The sequence below is a fragment of the Budorcas taxicolor genome, chromosome 4 (genome assembly GCF_023091745.1).
Source record: "Budorcas taxicolor isolate Tak-1 chromosome 4, Takin1.1, whole genome shotgun sequence".
NCBI classification, from domain to species: Eukaryota; Metazoa; Chordata; class Mammalia; order Artiodactyla; family Bovidae; genus Budorcas; species Budorcas taxicolor.
Window position 1 is genome coordinate 18,190,402 of NC_068913.1, and position 21,439 is coordinate 18,211,840.

Below are 21,439 nucleotides of genomic sequence, written 5' to 3' on the forward strand. Positions count from 1 at the left end.
CTTAAGAAGGAAGGACAGCCTGCCACATGCTACGACATGGAGGAATCTTGAAGACACTATGCCAAGGGACCTAAGCTGGTCACAAAAAGGCAAATACCGCATGATTCCACATACTTGAGAAAATCTAATCAGTCCTAAAAACAAAAAGCAGAATGATAGGTACCAGTGGCTTACGGAGGGGGAGATCGGGCGGGGTGGTTGTTCAATGGGCATACAGTTTCAGTTTTTCGAGACGAAAAGTTCTGGAGATCTGGTTATACAACAATGTGCATATACTTAACACTACTGAAGTGGAGGCTTAAAAATGGTTAAGATGGTACATTTTATGACATAAAACCATCTTCAACATTCACAAGTACCGATAAATCAGGGGATGGCAAACACTTTTCTGTAAAGGGGCAGAATGTAAATATTTTGGCTTTGCAGTCTCTGTCTTCCACCACTCAACTCTGCCGTGATATTGTGAAAGCAGGCACAGACAATAAATAAATGAAGGCGTGGCTGTGTTAACAATAAAAAATGTTTGCAAAACTATGCGGCCCGCCCACAGGCTACAGGCTTCTCACCCTTGCGGAAGTATTGATATCTAAATAAGAGGTAAACATTAACAGTCTATAAACACCAAATGCTCCTCTACCCAAGAATTAGGAGTGAAATATTCTCCCCTCACCCCCCAGAGTCCAAGATTAAAGCAACAGGAATAAGACCAAGCAAACTCAGCAAGGGACATGGCAACCTTGTCCAGCGCTCCAGCACTCTTGCCAGGAAAATTCCGGTACAGAAGAGCCTGGTGGGCTATGGTCCTGGGGGTCGCAAAGAGTCAGACACAATTGAAGCAACTCCGTGCACACAAATTCAACAAGACCGTAACTTGTTTGTCAGAGGAAACCCTGCTCAAGTGTGTATACTTCTCTGCCGATGGGCTTAACCATTTTAGAGCCTAATGACTTGAGGGGAAAAGTAAAACTATTACAGCCAGGAGAGAGCTTGGTGCTCAGCCAGCACCTGTGCCTTCTTTGGTGAATGAGAAATCCCCACTAGCTTATCACCCCAATCCAGGCCATCACCAAGGGAGGAGGCAGAGCTGGGGCCAGAGTGAAGAGCCACCCCACTCAGAGGTAATGCTGCTTCGTCCCCTCTATTTCCAACCACTAGGAGCAGTAAGCCAGTACCCAGCTTTCCAAGAGTTAGCTGCTTTGCGCCTGCTTTTCCAAATGGTCTTGGCCTAACCCTGGAGTTAATTTTTGCTCTTCAAGTTCAGTGGAGAAAAGTCAATGAAGACACACAGAGCCCCAAAGGCCTCATCTCATGATGTTCAGACATGAAAGCAAGGGGATCCCAATCTGTCACCCTTTCTGCATTGTGCCATGCGAACCTGGCATGTTTTTTCCTATGGTGTTTAGCCAGCATCAAGAGACAGCAACCTGGGGAATGGAGACGAGCAGCTGGCCTGAACCTTCCCGGGCACCGCAGAAAACAGGCGCCCTAGCTAAACACAGCACACGTCAAAAAGCAACAAACGGAAATGGAGGGCTGTGAGACAGACAGGATAGCGTGTGGTGGCTTTACAAAAGGGGCCTTCACCTCATCAAAGAGCTCAAGCCAGCGCCAAGAACTTTAGGACCAGAACAGACAGGGTGATAAGGGGTCAAATCCTCCCTCTGCTTTTTTTTTTTCTCCTCACAAGAACTGCTTTTATTTTTTCACAGTGTAAGGGTAAATATAATTTTTTTCCTTTTTTCCCCCCCCTTAATTGGAGGATAACTGAGGCAGAAGATCTGGAGAAGGAAGGGCATGGCAACCCACTCCAGTATCCTCATCTGGAAAATCCCATGGACAGAGGAGCCTGGCGGGCTCCAGTCCATGGGGTCACAAAGAGCAGGACATGACTGAAGCAACTTAGCACATGTGAGGTAGAAGAACAGGTAAGTGAGCGGGAAGATAGAATGGTGGAAATAACTGCTGAAGAGCAGAAGAAAGGAAAAGGGATGAAAACAACTGAGGATAGTCTCAGAGGCCTCTGGGGCAGTATTAAAGCCATCAGCATTTGAATTATAGGGCTCCCTCTGCTTTTACATGCAAATTGGGCAAAGCTCCCGAGTGGGGCCTTTACTGGTTTATGGTAGGGACCCAATCCTGACATTTTCCAGCACCCAACACAACTCACGGGTGGAGCCCTGAGGTTGGCCCTGAACAGAAGCAGAACTCTGGGTTTAGGCCCAAAGGCTGGATGGCTCAGGCAAAGGAAAGGCCTTTCTCACAGAACGGGGAGATGGTTGAGCGGTGACTTGCCTGCATTACTTGGCATCTCCAGATCCCACAGGACCTGCCCTCAATTGCTGAAAGAGCCTGACCTCTGACAAAGACCAATGATTTCAGCAGTAATTAATGATACTGTCAAATTAATTAACCCAAGTCTTTGTCCACAGGAAGAAAAATCCCTCTGATGTCAATACTGCTCATTACTAGCCCTTGACCAAGCTCTGCACACCCAAACCTTCAGTAAGGGCATGGGACACCACTGATTGATGACCCTAAAAGGTTTCTCCCTGCACCCAACCCCTATTAAGCCACCACCACTTGTTAATAAACCTTCTCATGGCAACATATCCTTTGATAACACGACTTTGGTGAATTCACAGTTCTTCAAAACCTAACACTCTTTAAATAGGTACAAGCCTGAGAACACCCGTGTGTTATCTTCCACACTCTTTACAATACCTTTTCGACACCCTTTTGAATTATGGTCATGAAATGCAAGACGGACGCTGTAGGATTTCATTAAAACATTTAATAAATGGCCCTCATTAAAACGCCAGTTCCCTTGTCCTTGCCTATAAGGACTCCAGCTAATCCAAATGCCTGCATAGACATTTCTATCTCATCTCTTTAGAGGATTCAGAACTATTTTCTTACACCTAACACAGCTTTCATTCCATTTAGAATAATTACCCTCTATCCCATTTCTGACTTTCAAGAAAAACAAGACACTTAATTGACCACAGGAGGACTCTTTCAAGGGCACCAGGCTGCAAAAGCTCTTGTGTGAGCGCACAACTTAAGCTGATGTAATCTGCTACAAGAAGCTGACTTCTATTTTTAAGTTATACCCTTTTACTCTGCCTTCAAAGGGCACATATATCACACGTTGTAACTGCTCATAAAATACCTTGTGGCCTTGTCTCCCATCCATTGCCCTCCTGGGGTGACTTGCACTGTCAGGAGGGGTTTCCAACAGGAGTCCAGCTCTGCCCATGGAAATGTATCCACCATTTCCCATGATTCGGTCTTTAGGAGAAGAGCTCCACGAGGCCCCACTCTCCAGGTGTCTTGTTTACCACGGTCATTTTGACAGGGAACAGATGACTAGCAGGGTCGTTCTTGAGAGCCGGCATCAGGCTTTCCCACCTCCTTGTGTTTCCCTCCCCAAAGACAGCACTTCATAAATGCTTATTAACATTGCCACCCAGAGCTCTGTCACCAGGCCCGTGTGCTCAAAGGGGGTCAGCCTGAAAACAGATCATTTGCTTTGTTTAAGTTTTTCATTCATCATTTCGGTCATGTTCACTGTGTGTTATTAAAAAAAAGTTGTTTAGCATCTTGAAAACACTAAGGGAAAAAAGCCTCAGTTGGAAGTGAAAGTACGTTTGATCTCACTATTTATTTATTTATATGTATTCTGCTTGTTTCTTTAAAAAAAAAAAAATGAAGAGCTCTGTAATTAACTGTGGGGCTGTTGCGGAGTCTGGTGGAGGTCAGAACAGGACATTTCTCTCTGGTCTACTTCCCTCTTTGCTCCCTGGACACCCTGTCTCGTCTGCGGCTCGCCCAGCCTCAAGGCTTGGACACTTCCAGTCCCTGCTCAATACTAAAGTCTGAGCAGGCTTGTGAGAGCACAGGTTGGATCGCTTGTCTCCCCTTCTCAACACCCTCGTTCTCCTCGGCCCTCAGGGAGATGTCCCTTTCGCCCTGGTCTGCTTACCTGCCTGGACCATGACCCACCCCCACCACTTCGCTTTTTATCCTCTGGTTGCAGGGGCCTAAAAGGAGCAAAATGTGTTGTTTCCTTTCACGCAAAGGCCTTTGTCCACATTACTTCCTCAGACTGGAACTCTGTTCTGCAGTCCCCCCTTCCTCCACCCAGCTCCCTCCCACTCATCCTTCACAGGTGGTTTAGATGCCACTTCCTCCAGGAAGCCCGTCAGGTCAGGGGTGTTCCTGCCACACCATGGGCTGCAGCTCATCTTGGAGTCACTGTCTCCAAGTGACTGCCTGGGACAGCAGGGCAGCCCTTGTGTCTGCTCACTCACCATTGTATCCCTCTGCATGTGGCCTGGCACAAGGTGGGCTTCAATCTCATTTGCTGGATGAATTAATAAATACATGCTGCTGCTGCTAAGTCACTTCAGTCGTGTCTGACTCTGTGAGACCCCATAGACGGCAGCCCACCAGGCTCCCCCATCCCTGGAATTCTCAGGCAAGAACACTGGAGTGGGTTGCCATTTCCTTCTCCAATGCATGAAAGTGAAAAGTGAAAGGGAAGTTGCTCAGTCGTGTCTGACTCTTCACAACCCCATGGACCGCAGCCCACCAGGCTCCTCCGTCCATGGGATTTTCCAGGCAAGAGTACTGGAGTGGGGTGCCATCGCCTTCTCCGAATAAATACACGAGGGTACCCTAAAGACTGCAACCAGAGAGGGGTCCCACTTGTGAAGTATGAATTCAAATTTTGTTTCCTCAGAAAGTATGAACCCAAAGAAAGAATAGAATTTAATTCAGGATTCATCGGCTAAAATGTGAAGAAGATTGTAAAGCAATTATTCTCCAATTAAAAATAAATTAAAAAAAAAAACCCACAATAAGAACTCAAAAAAAAAAAGAGAGAGAAGCAGGCAGCTGGCTCTGAGGAAAGTAAACACCCCCCCATCCCCCGCCCAACACACACACAGGGACTCCTACTCTTACAGGGGGCTCAGAAATGCCTTTTGGTAACTCTGTCCCAGAGAGAGAAATGGAGACTCTGTTTAAAACGGAACCCCGCTGGGACAAACCACTAAGGCTGGCTCCAACTCAAGATTCATGTCATGAACTCCAAGCGAACAGCAGCCTCCACACTTTAAATTCATTCCGAAGAGGGCAGCAAGCCACAAACCCATAATGCTACTTCTTACTTGCAAAACCACATATATCAATTCCCCCAACATTATAAAGTCAGTTGCATGTGGTGGAAAGGCTCTGCAGGTGTGAGAAGGCATGAATCTGGCACGCAAATGGCACGGCTGGCATCCGGCCATCTGATATGGGTGCTAACTGGGGTCACGTGCTGGGCTGGCCCGGGGATTGTTAGCAAAGAGAACTAAACTGGTTCCTATCCTCATGGAGAGTCTAGTCTAATCAAGTATATACTTGCATACAGATTCCCTTTAAAAAAAAAATTCTTTCCTGAAATTCTAAGTACACCATGTTCAGCTATTAAATTAAATCCAGCACACACGGGATTGCGGAGAAAGGCACTGCTTCAGCTACTTCTGCATGGCAAAGAATTAAAAAAAAAAAAACCCATATTTTCCAAAATCAACAGATTGATGACACTAGAGAGTGGGTAATGTTTCAACATTCAAAGCAATGACGGAGTGTTCTTGGTTTATTTCATCCTTACACAGCTAGCAACCACCCTTCATAACAAAACTAAAAAAATACAATTTCACATGAAAATTCTTCTGCCTTCTGGAATAATTTTACGTCTATTACCTGGCACACAGAAAGTGCTCAGTAAATGTACGTTGAATGGATAACCACAGGAGGGTTGTAACTATGAAAATGCCTTTGTCAATCTTAGGTATGCTGTTTAACTCCCCTTTATTCTCCTCTTAAAGAAAAAATGATGCATGTTTTCTATGATTCTGATTTTTCACTTCCCTGTCATTTCATTGATCCTGTACTAGTTACTTGGGTCTCACTTTCCTCCTCTGTAAAATGAAGTCTGTGTCTTGGTTATCGTGAGGCTTAAAGGAGGTAGTAGAGTGACTGGCTTATACCCTGCAGATAATGTTGGGGTTTTTGTTTCCTTTTTCCTTTTTAACCTCTCCACTCCATCCTCTTCCAATCTCCAAATAAAACGTCAAAGACAAACCAAATTACCAGCCTGATTAAAAAGCCAGGAAATTTCAAATGTAGCCTGGGCTCGCCAACATCTATCTAGCCATCAACAGTTGAAAAGTTTTATTTACTATTTTGGGGCCTTGGTTTTCTCTTTCACTAACTCATCTTTAAGGAATTTTTCAGGTCTGATTTTCCATGAGCTCAGAAACCTGTCTTATTGAGGAGCTGGCTACTGAGAACACACTAATGTCATCTACGATCAGGAAGAAAATGGTCTCTGTGTCCCTTCATAAAGAGGGATTCCAAATGACAAACCACAGTAAAACTTGCCTTTTAAAAGGATTTTTGTCGATCTAATACCTGGGTCAACATTTGCTGACCCTATTCTTAAGCAACAGAAGGTTCCTCTTTTCCCTCACCCCATATATCCCCCCCATTTCCCCCGCTACCATCTAACCTCCTGCACACCAGAAAGGTTTCCCATCCACTGCTCTGCAATGATGTACTAAGAAATCTAGGGATTTTAAGCAATATCACAATTACAAATGGATCATTTGAAATGAGTAAGACAATTGACACAATATTATGTCAAAGCTAACATTTGCTAGATTTTTGTTGTCTTTCATACCCTGAAATATACTCAAGTACATCAAACAAAGACCTACCAAGATTATACACAACAAAAACCTCTCTGTATTTTCATAAATATTCAGTGTATGACTGCCACCTAGTGGTGCAACATATCCTTGCATGACCAATCTCCAAAGAGCTAAATGGACTTGGGACACTAAAAACCAATGAAACATCGTCCCTCTGCTGCTTACCAATCATTTCAGGAAAATTTAAGAACATAGCCATCTCCTCATACAAATATGTGAAGGGTCTACTGAAGATGGGGCCAATGCCACGTCATTTAATCCTACAAGTCAACCCCACTGCTTCCTAACCTTCTCACCAAAGGAACATTATTATTCTATTAATTTTAATATTCATTAGCAATTAAAAAAGATTTCCCCAGCAGTCTGTTCTCACCTTCCAGTTTCATTTGATCTAATCTTGATTTTTAGTTATGCATGAAAAAGCATTTAGAAGTGACAGCCTTACAAAAAAGTGCACATTATATGAAAATCTGACTTCAATTAAAATCAGTTACCAAATCCCAGCAATTTCCAGCTGTCTCTTCTATCTTATCCGTAGAGAATTATATATCACATTAATTGGTATTCTGTCACATACAGAGACACCAGCGATGATTAATTGCCTCCTTGGTGTTTTGAGTTACGTCTTCTTCACTAGGGGGATTCAAATCACTCACGTCTCATTACCTTCCAGTAGGTACCCCTTTCGGGAACCCCCACGAAATCGCCTACCTTCCTGAACTTCTCCATTTGCTTGCAGAGGTCTGGATCAAGCTCCTGGGACACGTCCTTCATCCACAGTAACGCCCCTCTGTATTCAGTCCGGCACTGCTCCATGCGATTCACCGTCAGCCAAGTGTCGGAGATGGCCCTATGCCGGAACGTCTCCACTTCTTGGTGAAAGCGGCACAGAGGGTTTCTCAAAGCCAACCTAGACCAGAGGGTAAGGCCACAGTCTTGAAACCGAGAGGGCCAGCAATCTGAATCCTTGACAACTTACCAAACTTTAATTCATGAGTTAGTGCGTGAAACATACTCCAGGCTGCAGAAATAGCTGCAGACGTATAAACTGAAATGTATGGAACTTTTAAGTCAACCAGGAGATGGTTATCCAACCTAATTACTGTTACTTAATGGTATCACTGGGGAGTCTCTCCATCTGTATTATTGGGGTTGGTCTCATGCCTGGGCAGAGTACTTGTTTAAAGCTGGAACCCATCTTTTGTTCACAGAGGAACACCAAGGAATGACCATTTCCCATTTCTGCCCTTGGCCACTCCCTGCCTTCTGCCTCCCTGAAGCCTGGCCCTTTGAGAAGGGATGGACATGGGCACGGTGAGGTCATTCTGGGTCACTCGATGAAGGCCAGGGCGTCTGCTCTTTGCTTCAGTCGTCACAGAGAATGAAGGACAAACAGAAGCACCATTACATGGTCTAGGAAGGGGACAAGTACATTTACTGAGGGTCTACTGTGTTGGGTGCTTTCAGATATGCCATATGATCTGATTCTCATTTTAAAAAACCTGAGGATACTGTACCAGAAATGGATGTATATGATACAACAAAGTGAGTATACAATAACATTGTTTGTAAAATACCGTCATTTATTCAGCTAAAAAACGTTTGTGTGCTTAGTCACTTCAGTCGTGTCCAACTCTTTGCGACTCTATGGACTGTGTAGCCCATAAGGCTGCTCTGTCCATGGGATTCTCCAGGCAAGAATACTGCAGTGGGTTGCCATGCCCTCCTCCAGAAGATCTTCCCCACCCAGGATGCATATCAAAATTTGCATAAAATGTTTATTGGGGAGGGGGAGGAGGATACTGCTTCTTCCATCTTCCTCCTCAAAATGAATAATGTCAGATTAATTCTACACTTAAAATACAGTCGTCTCCACGAAGTTGCAGGGTACAGGTTCAAAAAATAAAAGACTAGTATTTACATCTCAATTTAAGGGCAAACTTGTTAAGCTGAAGGGAACAATGATGTCAGGGAGCTGAAGTCAGCTCTTGGCAGTTCCATCAACATCACAGTGCCTGACCCGTATACTGAACTCTAAGATTATAGATGGGACAACAAACTATTCAAAAGGGAAACAACTCCCTTAACTACTTTCTCCAGTTTTCCTCGTCTGTAAAGCATCGTTATTAAACATTCAGCACTTCTCTAAAAATAGCTTGCTTACATCATCCTACCTAGATGTCGTGGGCTGTTTTCAAAGACGTATTGTTGTGCCATAAAGTAAGCTTGTGTTTTATCACCACTGGATTAAATTTAATACTTACTTTTCATCAAACTGAGTGGGCAATGGCAGCAATGACTACCAAATAAAGTGAGTAAAACTAACGCTGGTGCGAAGGTTTATAAAATAGGAGACTTCTATTTAAAGAAAGAGCCCTCAGCTGTCCCTCTAAGGATCCCATTCATTTCTGGTCTCCTTTGTCTCTGCTTTTAGAGTTTGCCAGTTTTACAAAACTGGCTGATATAGAGTCTTGTGAATAAAATAGTCTCCATTTCTCGGACTACTGTAAAGTTAGGAACCTTTGAGCATGTAATGACGTGATGATGGATGCTAATATCTTGAAGAAAAGAAAAAGGTGTGGAAAGTCACAACATTTTTTTCTGTAACTTGTTTCACATAAAATCAGAAAGGTGAAAACCCATTCACTTGTGGTACCAGGGACTGAGTCCAGACCAGGAAAAAATTCAATAACTGAAAATGTCAAGCTTCAGTGAGAGACCAGCCCATGTTTCCATTCATTAAAATCGATCCAATGAGAATAATCAATAGAATACCTAAAAGTCTAGCCCAAAGATATTTATTCTTTAGTAGGAAAAGGTAGAAATGACACAGAGAGTGGACAGAGGGCCTGGGATAAATGTATCACGGCATGCCCAGATGATGAAATACTACACTATGGATGTTTTATAAAATGTATACATGGACATAAAAACAGGATTATTTGGTCAAAAACCAATTTGCTAAATAATCAGTATGCAGTACTATACAAAATTATATGGGATAATGTTGTTTACATTAAAAATATATTCTGGCAAATCCCAAGTTATGTCCATGTGAGGTTTGGGAACTCGACTTTATGAGAGTTTATATCATCCTCCTTTCCTCACGCGCAGAGCACTGGTTTTGATTTCATGTGCCTGGTGAGCACTTGAGCATCATGGAATCAGAGCCATCTTGTAGGAGGCCGTCTTCCAAACTGCAACACTGGGCAAGCTGCATTAATTTATGGATACAGGGCAGTCTGCTGTATTGCTGTACAGGTTTATTGCAATGATACTTTCCAGTATCATTTGCGTTGTTTCAGTGTTTTTGTCTGTATCCAAAGGTTAGACTATATGAACTTAAGGTGCCATATGCTTTGTGAGATAGCTTGCCACATGAGTATGAAAGGGTATAATTGGATAGCAATGTTATAAAATTATATGATCAGTAATGGTAACTCTTGGAGTGATTATGTCCAAGGATTTGGTTTCTTTCCCATAAATGGATGTTAATCTTAGCATGAAGGTATGTATAAGAATTTTTCCCACTGAAATTAGTGATAACCATATACATAATACACGAGAATTTATGAAAGGTTTTTCAAGAATCAATGATCCCTGTAAGACTGTGGAAAGCATATAAGCACTGAAAGCATCTATCAAGGGGTTAAAAGTGAGTCATCTCTATTTGCAAAATTTGAGTTGTTTTAAATTTTTTCTTTTTGTTTTTTTCTTGTTTTAGAGTTTTTCTAGAATGAGTATGTATTATTTTTACAAGGAATACAGTTATAAATATGATTAAAGTGTACAATTCAAGATTATAAACACTTTTCTTGAAAAGCTGGGGTAGAAAACTCTTGGAAATTTTTCCATTCAACCATGAAAGCTGGGGTCCAAATGTCATTAGAAAGAACCAAAATGCCCACAAGGGGGACCACTGAGAAGTGGACACAGCTGGCCTTTTTTTTCTACCCCAACTTTCTTGGGTCTTCCTAGGAACAGGTGATGGTCTGCTCCTGGTCCACTGCGAGGGAAAAGCAGCAAGGAGAAACTAACAAGAGACGGCTAATTTGTTGGACAGGCTGGGTAAGTAAAATTTTTGTAGCCCGAATATTTTTGGAGATTGCCCACAAGCCTTATTTCAGGATAACATTTCGGTATAAAGTTTGCCTAATACTAGTGAGTGACACTGGGGAAGGAGGGCTTCTTAGTTACTGGGGGAGGAGGAGGAGGGGAGGAAGGTCACTGCCTCAGATACCAAGTGTGTCTCTGCAGTGGCTCCTGTTTATTCCACGCGGACCCTGAACATCAGTCATAGTAGTGTTAAAAAAGAAAGTCACCCGATTTACTACAATTTTCTCTGGCCCAGAGCTTCTCAAACTTGAATGTACATGGAAAATAATTGGGGAACCCATTAAAATGTAGATATGGATTCAGCAGTTCCGGGGTGGGGGGTGGATTTTGCATTTCTAGTAAGCTCTCCTCCGATGAGGCTGCTGCTGCTGCTGCCCCATCGTCTGAGCAAAACTATAGAGAGCATCTTGAACAGCACCCCTCTCAAGTCTACTGCCCCCAGAGAGCAGTGAGCGAACCCTTCCGCCCTGTCTCGTTAGGCTCCTGCTGAAAGGGGACCAGACAGATTGCTACAAACAATGCAGGGGGTCAAACTATAGGCCAAGGACAGCACTCACAGGCTTGGTGTATGACTACGGACCAGAAGAGGTATGAAAACATTTTTAAAAATTAATAGGGAAGGAAAAAGATTATACATGCTATCTTAGAGTTGAATACAATCAGACTAACAACTGTGAACAGAGGCGGCCCTCAGTTTCAGACAAGAGCCTTCTAAAGACCAGGGGCAGGTTCCCTTCAGGAGTGAGCGGGTCCCAGATTCTCAGGAGACTCCCCCTCCCTCGATCGCCACCAGCAGAGCCCCAGTGAAGGCCACACACCTTTGCTGGGAAGAAAAGCAGAGGGCCTTTCCTGTCGCTTGCATCATTTTTCCCGCTCTGGTTTTATCTTGGAAGCCTTGGGACCGGAGAAATTTTCCCAGTTCGTTTTCTTCTTGAGACAAGACTGATGGAGGAAAGACCAAAAGCAGCCATGAACAATGAACATTTTTATTACAGAGAAAAGGAAAGAGGCAAATCACAAGGTCCTCTCTCTTCTAGAGACAAAGACGAGAGGAAATTAAATCCAAGAGGCAGGCTGTGAGGCAGGCCTCCCCACCCCACCCCCCACCCCCCACCGCTGCATTTAACTTTCATGTGGTTCTTCCATTGACTAAATGAGAGATCAAATTCGCTTTAGCACATCTGTCAGTTTGTTTGCTGCCCTGTAACCAGAACCAGAAAATGACCTCTGTACTGAAAAGCGAGCCGATAATACACTGCTCTGGGCTGAAACTAAAAAGTTAGGTTGTGGAGTATGACTGTGGGAATCTTCTGCGGCTGCCTATAGTGTAGGGCCAGTTTCCTCCTTTTATTCCCTCTTGCTGACTTTTTGATCTCTGCCTTCTGAGTAACATTCCACTTGATTGTGCAGCAATTCAAATATCTTATCTGTGGCACAAGCACTTGGTGAGAGGAGGCGGGTGGAGACAGAGGGTATGCAGGTAATCAGGCTGATGACTTGGCAGATTTTTAAAACGCAGAGCTGGACTCAAATCTGAATTATGCCTAACTTGGACCTTACAGTTTTAAAAAATAAAATCGAGGTATAACTGACATACCGCATTGTATTAGTTTCAGGTGTACAACAAAAATGATTCAATATTTGTGTATTTGGCCTTACTTTTAAAAACAACCTCAGAGGGCGCTACTGGTAAGAAAGGGACTCTGCTACAAGCTCTCTACTGACTGATTTGGCAGTAAATATTTAAAAGTCAGAATTGTGGGTCTTCCCTGGCAGTCCAGGTTAGGACTCTGCACTGCCAATGCAGGGGGCGTGGGTTCGATCCCTGGTCAGGGAACTGAGAGTCCACATACCACAAGGTATGGCCAAAAAACTGAAAAACAAAATAAAGTACAGTAGTTGTTTTTTTTTTTAAGAATCTCTAAAAAACATTTTTTTAATGTCAAAATTGTATATCTCTTTTGACATTGTATTTCTGATAGGAGTACATCCTGAGGAAGTAGTAAAATGGGCACGAAGATATATAGATAGATATAATCATAGCACAGTTATTTATAATAGCAAAACTCTCTCTCTCTGCCATGAGGGCTGACTTAATCAGTGTGGTGCACCCACTCCATGGATGTGTGTGCTGTTTTGCAGCCACTGGCCTGAATACACTTTCACTGACAGCTGAGCCACAGGCAAGCAGTGACGCTGAGCTTCCTTGCATGCATTTTTTCTCTAAGCACAGCTTTTGACAGGGGTGCACTTTGAACATTACTCGCATTTCACATCTCTGTATTGATGCATTTACCCATCACTTGTCTCTAAAAGCGTTTTCTAAATGCTGCCAGGATTCTTGCCCGTTTTCATGAACAATCCAGACTTCTTTCGGGATGCACCCCATCCCTGACACAACGTCCCCAGCAATAACTAGAAAACATTAGCCAGGAACCAGTAACCCAAAGGTGAATGTTAACGCTGCTGCTGCTGCTGCTGCTGCTAAGTCGCTTCAGTCGTGTCCGACTCTGTGCAACCCCATAGACAGCAGCCCACCAGGCTCCCCTGTCCCTGGGATTCTCCAGGCAAGAACACTGAAGTGGTTTGCCATTTCCTTCTCCAATGCAGGAAAGTGACTGTTTCCTTATTAAACTGTGACTGCAGTTTACGTTCAACATTCTATGGAGAAGAGGTTTTTCGAATCCATTTTCCCTGATGGTGAAGGACTACTCTCCTTCCCCTTCTGTTTTTTCAAAATCAAGTGCATTGGTCAAAGCCTTGCTCAAAAGCTACCTCCTTTGTGAAGGGGGTGACCCCTCCTTCTCTGTGACAGCAGCGCCCTCTCGGCACCGGGTACTGGAGTGTCTGTGGGTGGGCACGTGTCTACTTTTCCCATGAGAATCCCAGCTTTCTCGATAGGGATCTCATCCGAACTATGGATTCCCAAGGCTGAGCAGAAAAGTCATATTCAGGGCATTAATTAAATGCTTGTGAAACTGAATTAACTATAATTTTTGCCTTGTTATCCCTGTATACTTTACTTCACTTTAAATGCTTATCTGATACTTATATGTCATGGTTGTAGGTAAAAAAAAAAAATTCCTCTAGGAAGTGTTGTTTTTTACTACCTTCCGTTCTTCTTCCTTGCCACTTACTAACATGGGACTCACTCAACTGCACAATTAGGACAATTTCATATCTTTGCTTACAACAGTGTGAGGCTGCTGTCACCTTCTTTACCTTGAAGCCTCAAGTCACATACAAATGAACACATGAGCTTAAGGCCAGGAAGAAAACCCGTTCATGGCCCTAAATGACTACGTGTGTGAGTAGTGCTAGTCCCTTAGTAGTGTCCGATTCTCTGCGACCTCATGGACTGTAGCCTGCCGGGCTAATCTGCCCATGGGACTCTCCAGGCAAGAATACTGGAGTGGGGTGCCATTCCCTTCTCCAGGGGATCTTCCCAACCCAGGGACTATGAGGCTGCTAAAATGTACTCTTTGCTATACAAACCTAAGTAGGTTGGAGCATTTGAGAATTCAGGTTTCGCTATTTTACACACTTGAGGATTAAACTTGGGGTGCTAGACAGGCTTCATTTTGAGAGCTGAACTCTGATCAATGGGACAGGGCTGCTCAGAGGGTGGTGGGAAGATTGAGGGGCCTCAGGCTCCCGGCTGGATGACTTAGTGATGACTGTGTCATTTTCTAAGAAGGGATGTTCATTCTTTAATTTCAATTTTAAAATCCAAATACTGAAATAAATTTACAAAGTTTAAAAATCAGCTGCAACACAGGTTATCAGATCCCTCTTAATGTTCCTACGTATAAGGTTTCACTTAACGAGGACTTAATTCAGAGACAAATAAAAACCTATTCATATTTAATTGCTGATTAGATTTTCAGATGTGCCCTGAAAAGGGAACCAAAGAACTATAAAACCAATTAGCTTGGCAGCATTAATTCACTTAGCACAAATTTATAGATGATCTCATTGTACGAGGCACTGTTCTTGCCATTGGAAATAAAGAGATGGACGAGACACATGAGGACCCTGCTGATACAGCTTAGGTTCAAGGAACAGGAGACAGAATTAAAAAATACAAAACTCACACTCAACACACAAAAAGTAAAATGCCAGGTAAGATGGGAGTGGGGGTGGGGGGGCGTAAGAGAGAGTGACAGGTAACAGTTTTGGGCTGGGTGGTCACGCAAGGTGTCTCTGAGCAGGAGAACAATAAGCTGAGCTTTGGGATAAGGGGCCACTTGAGACAATGAGGGCAGGGACATCCCAGATGGAGGAAGTGGTGAGTGCAAAAGTCCTCAGGTCACGTGGCGTGTAAGAGCGAAAGTGGCTGGAGAGGTGAGCAGGGTCAGATCCAGTAGGAATGTGTAACCCATGGTATGGAAGTGTACATCTTACATTAAGTGATACTGGAGGCTTCTCAGCAGAAGAACAATATGATCCAATGTACTTTAAAAAAAAAAAAAAAAACTTTATTTTGAAATAATTTTAGGCTGATAGGAAAACTGTAAATAGGATACAGAGTTCCTGCACACCCTTCTTCCCCTAACGTTAGCATCATACACAACCATGGCTGTTGTTGTGGTTGTTTAGTCGCTAAGTCATGTCCGACTCTTTGTGACTCCATAGACTGGGCATGCCAGGCTCCTCTGTCCATGGGATTTCCCCGGCAAGAATACTAGAGTGGGTTGCCTTTTCTTTCTCCAGGGGATCTTCCCGACCCAGGATCAAAACCATATCTCCTGGTTTGGTAGGTGGATTCTTTACCACTGAGCCACCAGGGAAATCCATGTAACTGTTGTACACTGATCAAAACTAGGAAAATACCACTGATACAGTATTACTATTTAAACTACAATCTTAGTGAATTTTCCTAGTTTTCCCATTAATGTCCCTTTTCTGTTCCAGGCTCCCACATTGCATTGAGTTGTCAAGTCTGCTTGGTCTCCTTCAACCCGTGCCAGTTTCTCTGTCTTTCTCGACTTTTATGACCTTGGTGCCCTTTAAGAGTACTGGTCAGGTGTTTTGTGGTCTGTCCTCTATTTGGGTTTGTTTGCTTTCTCACGATTAGACTGGGGTTATAGGTTTAGGGGAAGGAAACAGCAGAAGTGGAGTCTCCTTCTCAGTGTAAGATATCAGGGCTACAGGAGATCAACACACGTCATTACTGGTGGTGTTAACTAACCCCTATCATTTCGTTCATGTCATGTCTATTGGATTTCCCCACTGTAAAATTAAGATTCTTTTTCCTTTCGTAACTGTTAAAAATCTTGGGAGTAAATTCAGAAGACTGTACGAAGACGCAGTCTCTTCTCAAACTTTCACTCACTAATTGTAACATCTTTCCGGGAATCATGTGTGTCACAATTCTTTCTGTGGGTGTGACGGAAAAACCATTAGGTGATTCGGTGGTTCCCTCCTTCTTCCTAGATTAATCGCAACTATTTCGTAAGGAAGAACTATTTCTTCTCCTCCGTTTCTTGGCTTCTTTCTGTACACACACTTGATGGACATTATCTCACTTCATGGGTTATAAGCTAACACTATTCATCATTTATGTTGTTGCTCAGATTACTCCAGCTTTGACCCCTGGGAGCTCCAGGAGATGGCTGAGCGCTCTCTGACTGCAACGTGGATGGTGAGCTGGAGGAGGCAAAAGCAGGGGCAGGGAGACCAGTTAGGCAGCTGATGCAGCCAATCAAGGAAGACAGTGATGACGCTGGCCTGAATGAAGGCAGTAGCATGAAGAGGCAGAGGAAGGAGAACCGGGAAGCAAGTGAGCTGGCAAAACTGACCAGCACCTGTGACTGACTGGATGTGGGACAGAGAAATGTCAGAGGCAGTGTGCCATGTGTCTGGCCTGTCTCATACCTGAAGACTATGGCGTGATAGCGCTGAAGACATCTTAGCTCAAATATCTGGTAAATGGTAACACAGATAATTTTCCAAATTTTGCCTCTAAATCCTAGGATTTTGTACTTCCACAAAAGAGTCTTCATAAAAGATTACTAATAAAGGAAAATGGCCAACTGTTAATTTGTCATTACTGGAAAGGGGTTTTAGGAGTCAGAAACAAACTTCTCATAGTTTAGTCTCAGAAATACAGAAATTGTACTCTTAAACGATCTCCACATGGAAATTTAAAAACAAAGTAACATACAACTTGATATTTAGCATTTCAGACACAGCTCTGTTGGTAATGATTTTAAGATGGGATGACCATAGGAAAATCTTATTCCCTAAAAAAACCAGTATCTGACATTAAAAAATGTTCAGGAAGAAGTGCTGTCAACAAAATATAGTCAATGGATTAACTGTATGAGCCTTCTCTCTTCATTTGGTCATTTTAAAAGGAACAAAACTGGACATAAGAGAGCCTAGGCAATCAAATGGTAACAGCTCCAAAATTTTAAATCCCATGATATAAAACTGAGAAAACTTTTTCATAACTAGGAAAAGAAGTGGCACATGCTTATCCATGGTAGACTCAATGCAAAACTCCTCTGTAATTGTACTTGCACTGAGAGATAAACAGCCTATGTGAAGAATTTCTGATAAAATTTTTAAAGACCCCAACCTACCAATTAAAGAGCAAAGACAGACACCCTGAAACATTTGTTTTCTTGTCTTGCCTCCTAAACATATAAAATTATACATTAAGGCAAAATATCCAATATCTTACTGTCTATTTGGTCAATATTCATACTTAAGGCATACTTACAACATATTCTCTTTTGATAGAGTACAATTGCTTTAGACAAGTCCAGACAGGTTCTCTGAATTGAGTGAAACAGCTATAATAAAAATACAAACAAAATGCTAAATAAAACAGGCAGCAGTGAAATAAAAAACAATTACACTGAATATAACCATAATGTCTGATTTGCCCACTAAAAACAAGATCATATGCCTAAGTGTGCTTGGTGTTATGTGATGTACTAAACAGAAAACGTGACCAAAGCTTTTAAACATGCTCCTGTTTTTCTATATTTATTAGAATTCATCATGTCTGCAATCTAAAATGAGATCTGCAGAAAGATGATTTCCTCCAGACTACTCAAATAATAGCTGAAAAACAGGAATTCTAAGTGCAGGGCCCATTAGAGGACTTGGTAAACCAGAGACCCAATATTCATTCATAATCTAATTTATTTCTTTTTACCACTTGCTGTCTTTTTTTCCAAATGGAGGATCTGCCAATTAAGCATCACATTTAAAACACGACACTAGCTTATTCTATGATCCTAATGCATACTTAAACAACTCTATAAAAACAAACAAAAATCAATCAGCTGAATGTTCTGTCTGCTTTGAAGACATCTGGTAAAATGGAGTTTAGCTAGCAGCCCCTACCACTCCTTTTCCCAATTATTTCATAAAATACATGTAGAAGAAACCTAATATGTCATGCTATGACCATAATAGAGAAAAATAAGGGGAAAGCAGGTGGGCTATGGGGGGAATAATTTAACTAGATTTTAATTTCTGGTCTTTGCTTCAGAAATGGAGACAGTTCAAGAGAAGCTAAAACAGTTGTAAATCAACTATACTCCAATTTTTTTTTTTTTTAAAGGAGAGCAGATAGTTCAGAGACATCACACTTTCTCCACCCTCTGTCCACTGACTCAGAGACCAGTGCTGGTATCAATTAAAACACCTGGCAGACAAAGCTGTGCCTCTGAAGAGCCACCAGGGAAAGGAGTGCAAGGCTCCTCTCCCTCTCCCCTGGCTTACTGGCCATGGTGAGGTAGCCGTTACAACTGGTGTTACAAAGCACTTCATTGTTTGAGTCAAAACAGAAGGCTGGCTTCATGATAAATATGACCAAATGTTCTAATAAAAATGGACATATGCATATATACTGAAAAGATTAAAAACCACTCTTACGAATGCTTAATATGATAAATCTTGGTCACGTAGAGTATGCGTGCGTGCATGCTTAGTTGCTTCCGGCTCTGACTGCGTGCTTCAGTGTCTGATTTTGTGTCCTCATGGACTGCAGCCGCCAGGCTCCTCAATCCGTGGATTTCCCAGGGAAGTGTACTAGAGTGGGTTGCCATGTCCTCCCCCAGGGGATCTTCCTGACCCAGGGATGGAATCTGTGCCTCTTTCGTCAACCTGCATTGGCAGGTGTGTTCTTTACCACTAGTGCCACCTACTACTACTACTAAGTCACTTCAGTGGTGTCCGACTCTGTGCGACCCCATAGATGGCAGCCCACCACGCTCCCCCGTCCCTGGGATTCTCCAGGCAAGAACACTGGAGTGGGTTGCCATTTCCTTCTCCAATGTATGAAAGTGAAAAGCGAAAGCGAAGTTGCTCAGTTGTGTCCAACCTTCAGCGACCCCATGGACTACAGCCTTCCAGGCTCCTCCGTCCATGGGATTTTCCAGGCAAGAGTACTTGGGAAGCCTGAAATGCTGCTGCAAGAGCCTAGATATAAACATAAAATTACTGTATTTTGTTTCACATACTAGAAATTAACATACTAAATTTGAATAATGCTTGTATTACTACTAGGTTGTTAAGAGGAAAAAATAAATCTGTAAGATGTGAGAAGCATATACAACTTATCATTTCAATTCTATTTAGAATACTAAAATCAGAATAGAGGCCTTGGGACATCCCTGGTGGTCCAGTGGTTAAGACTCCATGCTTCCAGTTCAGGGGACGCAGGTTCAATTTCTGGTTAGTGAACTAAGATCCTACATGCCACGGGACATGGCAACCCCCTTCCAAAAGTATATTATCTCTTGAAAAAAGAAAGAATAGAGGCCTCCTGGTTCTTCTTTTCTCCGCTGCAGGAATCTCTATTAGAGCATCTCTGTCAAGCCCAGCTTCGGTTAGAACAATCCCACTGACAGGAGAGAGGGTTGGGAACTCATGTTACTTGTATTTCCATGCATACTTATTCACTGGATACTTACTGAATGTGTACTGTGTGTCTGGCTGAGCATACAGTAGTGAATAAGGCTGACATGGAATCTGACCCCTGCTGGAGAGAGGGCAGGCAAACGAACATTTGAGATAATTCCATGAGAGGTGAGTTCTGGAAATAATGGCCCTGGGTCTAGCTCTTTCCTCAGGTACACAGGATGAATGAACCTTATCCTCTTCCACGTGACAGCCCATCCCAGAGAATCGGTGACTAAAACCTCCCCTTCAGCCTCTCTTTCCCAGAAGAAGCATGGTTTGCACCATCCTGGCCCTACCCTTCTCAGAATGCTTTTTGAAACCTTGAACATTTGACCTTCCTCTCATTAAGTGTTCAGCTCATGAATTGTAGCTTATGTTTTGATATCACTCTCAATTCTTATCAGACCACGTAACACATTATTTCTCTCTGTGCCCTCATTCACAGAAGGGATAAGTATGCTTTTAAATATTTTTAAATTAATTTTTTTGGGAGTATAGTTGGTTTACAATGTTGTGTTAGCTTCTGATGTACAGCAAATGCTTTTTAAATTTTGATCTAAAGTATCAGCAGCATGTCCAGCAAGGTAGCAAATTAGTGGCCCTTTCACCAGTTATTTGAGAGCCAATCAGCTACTAATTGAGCTTACTGTGTTATTAACTAGTCTAACTAAATATTAGTTAATTCATTCCTGAATTTTCCAGGATTCAACACAACCTTATTAGACTCATGTTCCAGGACTTTTTGCTGTCATCCTTTTTTTTCCTTTAAATGTAACCATTTGTCTGACCCTAGCTATCTATAACAGCACTGGCTCTTTGAGTTAATGTTTTTCAACAAACATTTATTGAGAATTTACCACATTTCATGCATTCCAATAAAGTGCTTAAAAAATGAATTAACTGAGGTATACTGGTGGTTACAGAAGAATTGTGGGTTTAAAAAAATATGCTGGAATTCAGTTGATCTGATCCTAGATTTTCCTCATGAATGAGTTTGTTTGCAATACGTTTTCAAATACAAAGCACACCTATATGCTTGCTTCTGTGAATACACTCTCAGATTCTGTCCCTAGCAGGACGGCCATACAGGGGCCAAGGGCCATGAGGCGCTCACCTCTAGCTTGGCGTCCAGGTCTGCGTCGGAGGCAACGACATGCTCATCTTCTTTCTTCCCCGTGGCTTTAATAAAGGCTTGCTTCGTTTCCCAATACTTCTGCTGCATCTTATTCACAACTGACTTGTCTTGGGGATATCGACTGTGTAAGTCCCAGGGATAACTGCTAAAGGCATAGGCATTCAAAGAGATGTTTTACTCACGACTTTCAAAAAGATTTAAGACATCAGAGCCACAAACAAATGTATCCAAACATTCACAACGTTACTAAACACAAAAGTGCTTTCTTACACGGTTATTACACCAAAAGGTTAATCAAGTCTAAGTTTTACACCAAAACCTTAAAAGTTAGTGAGGAAATTAAGAAACTTTGGCAGGAAACCAAGAAACTCAAGCTTGAGGACTTCGGATATTGAAAGACTGGAGAAATGGAGAAAGGGAAGCCAAGCCAGGCAAGGGGACTGCCTCAAGCACCCGAGGGAGTCAGAGATAAAGCCGAACACCAAAGTTCTCTCCAGTCTGCACT

General features: G+C 42.7%; 1 protein-coding gene across 3 annotated transcripts in view; it reads right to left on the minus strand.

Annotated features, from left to right (window-relative positions):
* The window catches only part of ICA1 (islet cell autoantigen 1), a 163,363-nt gene that overhangs the window by 114,661 nt on the left and 27,263 nt on the right, over positions 1 to 21,439 (minus strand). For 2 of the 3 annotated variants that reach the window (XM_052638509.1, XM_052638507.1), the window contains exons 3-6: positions 20,914 to 21,079; positions 17,605 to 17,677; positions 11,696 to 11,819; positions 7,473 to 7,671 (exon numbers count right to left, since the gene is read on the minus strand). In XM_052638509.1, the coding sequence (XP_052494469.1) occupies positions 7,473 to 7,671; positions 11,696 to 11,819; positions 17,605 to 17,677; positions 20,914 to 21,079 (562 nt within the window). The remainder of the gene's footprint in view (positions 1 to 7,472; positions 7,672 to 11,695; positions 11,820 to 17,604; positions 17,678 to 20,913; positions 21,080 to 21,439) is intronic. The other variant, XM_052638508.1, reaches the window with a different exon arrangement.